Source organism: Aspergillus alliaceus (genome assembly GCF_009176365.1).
Source record: "Aspergillus alliaceus strain CBS 536.65 unplaced genomic scaffold BDW43scaffold_2, whole genome shotgun sequence".
Taxonomy (NCBI): Eukaryota; Fungi; Ascomycota; class Eurotiomycetes; order Eurotiales; family Aspergillaceae; genus Aspergillus; species Aspergillus alliaceus.
Genome location: NW_022474685.1, coordinates 531289 through 541113, shown reverse-complemented (window position 1 = coordinate 541113; position 9825 = coordinate 531289). Strand labels below are relative to the sequence as shown.

The following is a 9825-nucleotide window of genomic DNA, read 5'->3' as shown; positions in this document are numbered from 1 at the left end:
AAAAAAAAAAAAAAAAAAAAAAAAAAAAAAAAAAAAAAAAAAAAAAAAAAAAAGGAAAAAAGAAAGAAAGAAAGAAAATACAATAATAACTTGAATTACAATTAGAACTCTTTGGCTGAACCTGTTTCTTTTCATTAATTAATTTTAAGTAGTATTCTAGCTTTCAATTCGCCTTAATATAATTATTATTACCATTATAGTCCTTTTTTCTTACGTTTTTTCCCCTTTCATTCTTTTACCTTCAAAAAGATCAATTGATAGAATTAATTAATTAAGTCCTTTTGACCTCAGCGGCTGATAAAGGCGCAGGGCCAAAGTCCGTTTCCAGAAACCACGTTAAACCGCCTTAAGGTTAGCGGTACATAAGCCGGACGACGACACCGAATCCATCTGCTATGACGTGCTCCCTGGTGGGCCATGGCTTGATGGTTCGGCTCTTTGCGGTTTATTACTTCTTAGGGGAAATGATTATACTCTATAGGTACGGAGTTCAGCGAGCAAAAGTAATTCCAGCATTTCCGACCATGGGTCACACGGATCGAACCTAGGGTGGAAACACAGTACCTTAGATATACAGCCGTACCTATCCAGGGTGATAGTGTACAAGGTTAACTTTCAGTTGCTTCTTTCAAGACAACTAGAACCTATCAGTGTAATCTAGTCACAAATGATAAGTGAATGGTAGAGAAGGTAAGGTAAAGTAGTACTGGAGTAACTGGAGTTACAGCTTCGAGTATGCATTCGTTGCCAGTTGCCCCCATATCCATATTCCCCACTCGTCATTGGACCACCTGTCGATGCAACCATACCCGTCCAATAATGGCCTCGAGGGGCGCTTATGGTGGAGCCTAACTAGCCAGTTGAGTGCCCCGCATCCGTAAGTTGAAGGTTTTCTTGTAAACGACCCCACTTGTCCAACCACAGACGTTTTTAGCTTGTTGTCCGTGCTGAGTAAGAGACAAAACCGGGACATCGAATCTCATTGGAGGTTCAGTACATTGATCATTGATGTAAGTATTGAGCCTATTTGAGAATTTTTACGGATTGGTCTTTCCTCTACGTCCATTTGGGAAACTCGACCGACCTGAACCTTTGACTACTATGCTATGATACTGCAGTGGGTGATATGATGTACTAACTAACCTCTTACTGACTTGCTCCCCCAAAAGGCACAAGATCCATAGTTAGTTACACGGCCCCTAGTTCTAAACCTGCTTAACCTTTTCTTGTTTTATTAGTCCTCGGGCTTCTTATCCTGGTCTTTGGTTGGGTTAAGCTTGAGCACGTTATGCACTAGTTGATGGCGTGATCCCCCAATTTTCAGTCAATCATTACCCACCCTTCTTGATACTTTGCATATAAACCGATCAATCGTTGGTGTGACACGCCACTCATGTGTCTTTGTTGGAAGATATATTAACTCATTATCTTTATGCTGGGAGAGTAGGTTAATATAGACAGCTTTCCATCGCCTTTGTTTCCCGCTATGGTGCAATAGATGCTCTTCCCTGTTCCAGAACCATGTGGCGCACGGGTTCTAGGTTCACTGCATGATCTCTTCTTTGTATTTCTGGTATGTAATGGCTAGGTACAGTATCTTCAACCTTAATAACGCCCTCGACGGCGTGACCTCTTAGTTGGCATTCGCATAGGTTGTTGTCACATGACCTCTGTGTCTGTGTGTGTGTATATATTTTTGGATCGATGATGATACTATAACGAGTTACTACTTATATTCCGCGTGATTGGTCGATAGGCTCGCTACACTACATGTTACTAGCAAAATTATGATGGAACTAGGTTGTAAAAAATTGCCTGGCGAATCGGACTTTTTGGTGGTATCTGTAGTATGAACATCGCATTTCTACACAACTGTACAATCTTCTTCCCCTCACATGCCCTCGTCCTCCCCGGCCAGCAGGGCCGCATAGTCGTCCGCTGATGCGAAGGTCGGCAGATGTTTGAGCTTGCGTCTCTTCTTCCGCTCAGACTTGTCCTCGTCCTTCGGGAGCTCCACCCCGCCTCCGAGTTCCACGTCCGAAGGTAATTCCTCGTCGCTTCCGACGAAGGCCTCCTCGTCAGAAACATCCATGTCGAAGTCATCATCCTCATCGGATACCTCTTCACTCTTCTTGGCCTTGGCCTTGGACTTGCTAGGCAGCTGCTCGGTCTCTAACGCCTCTTCGTCGAAGTCGTCCATATCCACGTCAGACTCGTCGTTGAAGATAACTCCTTCGTCTCCACTCTGTTCAGCTTCCTCATCCTCGTCCTGGTCATATGCCGATTCGAGGTCATCCAAATCGAGATCATCATCGCTATCGGCTCCCTCCACCTCAGGTCTCGAATCCACAAGAGCCTTCCAGATCTCCGACTCGGCGTCGCTAAGTTCACCCTCTTCTTCGCCTTGGTTGACGGGGTCCTTGGCCTTCTTGCGGCTCTTCTCCTTGCCACTTTCGACTCGGTTGAAGTACTCGTGGAAGAATGCATCCTCCGCGGCCACCTCGTCAGACTTCTTCTTCCAAAATGCCTCCGAGTTAAGGGGCTGCTGCTGGCTCTGCTTGCCACCGGCGACCAACCGATCCTTCGCCTCGCTGCCGGCAAGGGGCTGCATGATGGAGGCTCCACGTGTAGCGGCGGCGGCCTTGGGTGTCTTATAGACAAAGCGGTCGAGGAAGTGCATCAATGTGTGAATGGTCATGTCTGGCTTTCCGCTCATAGTCTTGTGCTCCAGCAGCTGGCCCGCATTGACCGACACGGACGGGTGGAAGTGAGACAAATAAGGCAACTATTATGCGTAATATTAGTATTTTGTAAGGAAATTCGATAGGAAACGGGGTGTGCTTACCAATTCCCAGAGACATGTCTTATCCGCATTGCTGTGCTCCGGGTCTCGCTTGCGAGGATCATAGTGGCTTGAGGGCTTCTTCGGTTGGACTTGCGCTTCCTGTGGCTGCTCATCATCTTCATCGGGAACATCCCTGAACATCTCTTCCTCATCACTCTCATTATCCTCGGGTTGATCATACAAGGAATTGAGGCTGGTGAACGTCTTCTCTAATTCTCGAATCAAATACATGACACCACAGATAAAGGCTGGCTGGTGCAACCCAAGCACTTGGATGATACGCTTCACAAATGCCTTCACGCGGCGGACGTTCAGGTCATTCTTCAAAGCCTTGAACAATAGGTTGAGGTAGAGCGATTGCTTGGATGACGTAGCCAACCGTGGGTCGAGAAGCGATTCGTACAATGTTCGGTAGAAGCGGTCCGCAGCGATTTGGTGGGAAGATGTTAGCTGCTGGATCAACAAAAGGGCTTGGATACTAGTGTTGAAGTTCGACGAGTGGGTGATGCGGAACAAGGTATCGACATGCTTGGAAAGACTGCACATTGGTTAGCTATAGCGACTACATAGAGATTTCAAGAGAAATAACATACCGTTCTGAGTCCGAGCTGGTAAAGGGATAAGCTCGGTTCACACCAGTCAAAACGCCCGAGGTGAGCTTCTCTTGCATCTCCTCATGCTGAGCCTGGCCCTTCGCCTCATTATCCTTACCCTTCCTGCTAACTTTACCGTCCTTGCCATGCTTCTTCCCTGCATGGTGCTTGTTATTCTTGACAGGTTTCAGGAAGGCAACGAAGAGTCCAAAGTAGATGTCAAGCAGCTGGGCCGCAACTTGCTCCTCCTTGAGACTCAAGACGGTTTGGTTCAAGGTGATGATTGCGTAGTATTTAGCATGTTGACTCTGACCGGGGCGGAAGAGAACCTCCTCGACAGCCTTGATGATGGTTGGCTTCATCAACGGGTGTGCTTGCTCGAGTTGTAGCAATAGATAGGAAGCGCGAGATGCAATTTTCTTGGCCGTGTCGCCAAGTTTGTTAACCAAGAGTCGCAAAAGGTTCGTTTCCTGCTCAGGTCTTTCCTTGAGAAGCTCAAAGACGTAACTAACGGCTCTGGAACGAGAGAACTCAATTTCGTCATTGCACCATACCTCCAAGATCTTCAGTATCTCAAAATACTGTTCCTTTAGAAAGTGTTCAAAGGCCCAAACAACGAGGTGACGGTTTTGAAGACCATTAGGAAGGGCATCTCCTTCAGACCACTTGCTTCCTGCTCCTTGGAATGCAGCCATAAGCGACGGCTGGTTCGCGAAAGACTTGAGCCTACGGTCACTGGGCAATAACGTGCCCTGGGCGAACATATCTTTAAGGGATCTCAAAACTTCCACCGCCTGAGCACGACTGCGCTTCTTTCCGAGTGCGATAAGGTTTTCCAAAGATTTCGTGTTATGCAAAGGCGACTCCTGTATGGCAAGTGTCAACGCCGAAATCTTATCACTAAGAGTTCCGGTGGACATAATAGTCGTGTAGAACTTGTGCGAAGAGGAGGCGGAAGCTTTTTGCGCCTCAGCATATATAGTGTTTTCTTTCTCAAGTAGCGATACAGCGTAGTTATAGACGCGATCCACCAGGTGTCGAGGTACGCCGTTCGCCTGTTTTGCCGAGATCGAAGGAAGTTCAGTCATAAACCAGTCGGATCTAGGTAGAACAGTCTATTGTCTTGTTAGAATGATACCTGTCATTGTAAAGCCAATATACTTACGAGCTTGCTGTATTCCTTAGGGAGAGGTGCCATATATTCCTTAGCCTTCTCTGTTTTCTTCGACTCTTTGGCGGCTGGAGCGGGAGAATCATCTTCATCCGAGCTCTCTTCATGTTCGGCCAGTTGCTCTTCCTCCTCACTATCATTATCATATTCATTTGCTTCGGCCTCTTCATCCTCATCTTCATCTTCCGCCTCTTCGTCCTCGTCTTCTAGGTTCGCCTCATCTCCCTCGTTGTCGGCAATGTCGGCGGGGGCAACTTGACCAGCAGCAGCCAGAATACCCGACAGTTCTTTTCTCAGCGCATCCTCCTCGGATTTACTCTTGGAGCCCTTAGAGGCGTCCTTCTCATCTTCGACTTCGGACTCAGAATCGATCCCCGCAAGTAGATCATAGTCTTCCTCGGTACCCCCAAGTGCCAAAATTTCCTGCCGCAGAGCATCGGTTTGATCCGCTTCCTTTGATTTCCATGTTTTGTCTTTCTCGGAGGCATTCTTGTCGTCCCTTGCAATTACTTCACCATTGCGGTCCCGCTTCTTGCCCTTGTTCTTATCGGTATCGGCTCGCTTTGTGACAGGCTTGGGCGCAGCGTCATTGTTCTTCTTCGGAGTATCGTTCGGAGTAGCCTTAGCCTTCTTATTATTTGGCTTCTGCTTGGCGGAGTTCTGATCTTTCAATCTTTGTTCGATCTTCTGTCGCAGGCCGGCGAACGCACTCTCCTCGATTTGAGGAGCATCAACACCGATATTAAAGTCATTGACTGGGACTCCACCTTCGGGGACAATTGTATTCGCCCCAGAGGAGCGCTTCCCCTTTCCTTTGGCCATGATGAGAGGTTCTCCTGACCAAGATACAATATCGTGGTATGGAGTCTATTCTACTTTTTTTTTTTCTGCCGCCGAAAACCCAAAAAAATTATGGAGACCATAGAGGCCGCCGGAGAAACGGTTTTACCGCTGGTCGGTCTCCCGGCGCACGGGCCAATTGAAAGCCTTCATGCGGACCTTTTATTTAGTTCTCCAACTAAAACATATCCACGGTATTGGAGATAAAACGCTACCGTCTGCCTTTATCCCATTGCATATGTGATTCTCTTTGGCAATTTAGAAGAATTGTCAATCGCTACACTCTATAATTCCATGATATCAGGATTTCGCCCGACCCCGGGCCGCTATTCCGGAGCACATAGAGCCTACTGTGGAGTCTGGCGATTCCATAGAGCTCCGAAATGCAGTTTCCATGTAGGATCTTGCGTATCCACTTGCCACAATACATATGTACTAACTGATCGCAGACTGATGGTAGAACTCGGGTGTCCAACTTCTGGATTCCGACGGGAGGCATCTCGAAAAAAATCCAGGGCGAAAAAGGTAATTCTAGATGTAACTACCTTGTGTGACAGCAATTGACAACGATTTAGAGGATGTCAACGACCTCTTGGTTCGGGGAGGCTTCCTCCGACAGGTAATAAAGTCCACTTGCATGTCAAGGCTAATTCTAACCTTCTATAGGCTTACTCTGGAATATTCCATATGTTACCGCTAGGATTGCGCGTGCAAGACAAGCTTGAACGTCTTATCGATAAGCATATGCGCTCAGTTGGTATATCTAACTAATTGCCTTTACGCTAGCTAGATGTACAGTTTTTAATCCTCAATTATAGGAGCGTCGAAAGTTTCGCTGTCATCCATATCTTCCCAAGAACTTTGGGAGAAATCAGGGCGCTTGGGAGAGGGTTCAGAGGTATATTTCTATATCTCTCTCTTCTCATTACTTGTAAAATGATTCTAACATAGCTCGTTAGGTCTTTAGATTTCATGACAGAAGAGAATCTCGATTTCTCCTTGCTCCTACCCATGAGGAGGAGATCACCACTCTAGTGGGGAGTCTCGCCAAATCGTACAGAGACCTACCTCTGCGGGTGTACCAAATATGTGAGCTCCCATAAAACAGCCGATAGTTTTACCTCTGACATCTTTTAAATGTAGCGAGAAAATACCGTGATGAGCCAAGACCAAGACAAGGTCTACTTCGTGGACGAGAATTCATTATGAAGGATCTCTACACGTTTGACTGCTCCGTGGAAGAAGCTTTAAAGACGTACACATCTGTGAAAGCTGCGTACACGCGACTATTTAACGACCTAAAGATACCCTACCTGGTTGCAGCTGCAGATTCTGGCAATATGGGCGGCAACTTGAGTCACGAATTCCACGTTCCCAGTTCCAAAGGAGAGGATACAGTCATCAGCTGTACCAGCTGTGATAGTATTTACAATGGCGAGCTTGCAGACGGGAAAACCCATGAGTTTGGCGACAATGATAGCCGCCAGGCCAGTCAAGCATCAGGGTTCGATACCGGAGAAGTGTCCTCCGAAGCAGCACCGACCATTTCTACTGGCCTCTGGATGGCAATTTCCAAGGATAAGCGGACACTGCTGAGAGTGTGGTACCCGAAATTTTCCATGCAAGGCGCAACCCAGGAACCAGTGGAAAGAGAAGTCAACTCTCACGCAGTCAAGTCAGTAGCTAATGCCGCAGACATCGACCTTGACCTCAGCGTAGAAAACCCATTAGAGCAGTGGGCTGCTGAGGTGAAATCCAACAAGGCCTCTAGTCTTTACTGTGTAGTGGATCTATATGACTCGCAGGTGCGAGTCTATAAGCGTCCACCCCTGAGTGACTTGCTACAGCAAGCGGGCTGCAAGGCGGAAGATGTCGACTACTCTATGCTAGACCGATTCCCCGGGACAAACAAGGGTCTGAGCCTTATCAAGGTCCAGGACGGTGATAAGTGCGCCAAATGCGCTCAAGGGCTTGTGAAGACCCACACTGCGATTGAACTGGGCCACACTTTCCATCTTGGGACCAGATACAGTGATGTTCTACAGGCGTCGGTTATGGTAGACCAATCCGCATCTGGCAACTCAGAAACTCAGGTTGTGCCCATGCAAATGGGATGCCACGGCATCGGAGTCTCGCGTATGATCACAGCAGTCGCCGACAGCCTCGCGGACTCCAAGGGTCTCAACTGGCCCCGCGCTGTGGCTCCTTTCGAAGCCGTTGTTGTCCCTGCGAAGGGCTTAGAGGAAGACGCCGTGAAGATATACGATGCGCTTACGTCGGATCCAACATCGCCCGTTGATGTCATCCTCGACGATCGAGACAAGCAAATGGGGTGGAAATTGGGAGATGCTGACCTGATCGGCTACCCTGTGATTATCGTGGTTGGCAAAGGGTGGAAGAAGGAGCAAACATTAGAAGTGCAATGCCGACAGTTGGACAACCTACGAGAAAATGTGCCTCTAGAGAAACTTTCAGAATTTGTTCGATCTTTGCTCGGGCGTCTATAGAATTAGGGCTCTTCACTTTGTACTATACATGAGATTAATTGTACAATATTCCTCTCTCGCCTGCCTCTACCATGCTGAATCAGGAGTCACTAAAAGACGAAGGCGATATATCACATTGTAGCCTAGGGAGAATAGGTATAAGTTCAGAAAGTTACCACCTGGTCAGCTGGGAACTCTCGCGGCACATTGCAGACGTTCGCCACTTCTCAGCCTTTCTTCTTTTAAGAGAATTATTCTACTGGAAACGGAGGGTTTGTGGTATTTCCCCTGCAACAGGTTCATTGTGCTTAATATTTCTAAGTACTGAAAGACCAGCGCCACAGCCTTCACGATGGGGCGATTCATTCAATTCATTCAACGCAGAAATTCGAGACATACGTAATCTTGCATCTGCAATATTCTCTTCATAGGTAAGGCAGAAGGTATAGGTAAGGTCTTACATATATGAGATTGCATACAGCCTCCTCATTATGTGTCGAGAGAATACTGCGACACCGATGACCTCAGGCACAGAAAGTGATCAGGAAGGAGGGTAAATGAATATATGCCTTGGTGATGTTGGGGCTCTTTCACCCCTTTCAGACCTACAATAAGGTCACAACGTTCATTTGTTTGTATTGGTGTCGCACAGGAGTCTTCTTACTAGGAGTAGCATAAATTGGGGCAGTGAAGAATATTCTGATTGGCTCACCTCAGGCAGCACTCCCTTTCACAGCCCTAGGCTGGATCCTGTTTGCTACAATATTAAGAACTCTTCAAGTCCAATTTTTTGACCCTGATATTTACTCGATTAAGTGCAATTGTTTACATTTTTGGTCAGTCCTATTTTCAACATCTAAACTTGAATCAAACACTCCTCAATATTCTTTTGGCCTTAACTTCATTCCACAAGTTACACAATGTTTGAGAATACATTGCCTGAACAGGCACTGGCTGAGAATGCTAAGCCTAAGGACGAAAAATTTAAGGGCCGATTCGGAGTAGTTAGAACCGGGGTGAATGTCCTCCTCTTTGATGAGAAAGGCAGGTTCGTGATGGGCATAAGAAAAGGCAGCCATGGTGCAAGTATGCTTCTCTCCCTCTTCCTCTTGAGCCTCCTACTTTGAGACTTCAGCTTCTCTTTGTAGCTCCCTCCTTCATTCCAGTGAAGCAGGCTAACAATTACCAGACACCTGGGGCCTCCCTGGTGGTCATATAGATCTCAGAGAAAGCTTCGAGGATTGTGCCATACGCGAACTTGATGAAGAAACAGGCTTAGCGATCGTCAATATCAAGTTTCTCACCGTTACGAACGATGTGTTCGAAGAAGCTGGCAAGCACTACACTACCAATTTTCTTGTGGCCCAGGCTAAGTACAAATACCCGTCCGCCGTGGTAAGTCTCAACTCAGGGTCATGCATTTTCTCCTGTTAGGTAACGCTAACTGTTCGATAATAGGTCCTGGAGCCCAAAAAATGTGAGAGGTGGGAGTGGTTCACCTGGAAAGAAGTTAAGAAGTATTATGAGGCAGGTCAACCCTCCAACAATGACAAATATACTAAATTCGATGGAAAGAAATTGTTTCTCCCAACGGAGAACTTGTTCAAAACACGGCCAGATGTGCGGCCCTGGGAGAAGCTCCAACCCCTGTGGCCAACCGAGAAGAAGATGGAATCCGAGACCAAATGATGAACCTTGGTTCTCCTGATCGTGCTTCATTTCTGCGGATTAATCCCTGGTCTGTTCATCGCTCGACTGATGGCCCGCGTGGCTGAGCGGTCAATGGCGAGCTAGAATTAAAGCTGCTATACGTCTGCGAGCTTGTTGACATCATTTATGGCCGGTCTTGTCTTTCATTTACGTCTTGCAACATGGCGATATGATATTAGA

At 47.1% G+C, this 9825-nt stretch overlaps 3 protein-coding genes across 3 annotated transcripts; 2 read left to right on the top strand and 1 right to left on the bottom strand.

Moving 5' to 3' along the window:
• Positions 1–1815: 1815 nt before the first annotated feature.
• BDW43DRAFT_260145 (RNA-binding ribosome biosynthesis protein MAK21) lies at positions 1816–5482 on the bottom strand. The gene is made up of 4 exons (XM_032040172.1): positions 4604–5482; positions 3439–4553; positions 2846–3383; positions 1816–2785 (listed from the first exon to the last, which is right to left on the bottom strand). Exons 1-4 carry the CDS (start codon positions 5429–5431, stop codon positions 1892–1894), a joined length of 3375 nt encoding a protein of 1124 aa, XP_031905739.1. The 5' UTR covers positions 5432–5482; the 3' UTR covers positions 1816–1891.
• Positions 5483–5648: 166 nt separating this feature from the next.
• BDW43DRAFT_260140 (putative proline--tRNA ligase AIM10) lies at positions 5649–8082 on the top strand. Its single transcript, XM_032040171.1, has 7 exons — positions 5649–5845; positions 5899–5974; positions 6025–6068; positions 6116–6206; positions 6268–6347; positions 6409–6538; positions 6593–8082. Exons 1-7 carry the CDS (start codon positions 5744–5746, stop codon positions 7954–7956), a joined length of 1887 nt encoding a protein of 628 aa, XP_031905738.1. The 5' UTR covers positions 5649–5743; the 3' UTR covers positions 7957–8082.
• A 721-nt stretch (positions 8083–8803) lies between these two features.
• Positions 8804–9737, top strand: BDW43DRAFT_260139 (nucleotide triphosphate diphosphatase NUDT15). Its single transcript, XM_032040170.1, has 3 exons — positions 8804–9021; positions 9125–9330; positions 9394–9737. Exons 1-3 carry the CDS (start codon positions 8856–8858, stop codon positions 9622–9624), a joined length of 603 nt encoding a protein of 200 aa, XP_031905737.1. The 5' UTR covers positions 8804–8855; the 3' UTR covers positions 9625–9737.
• Positions 9738–9825: the final 88 nt, after the last annotated feature.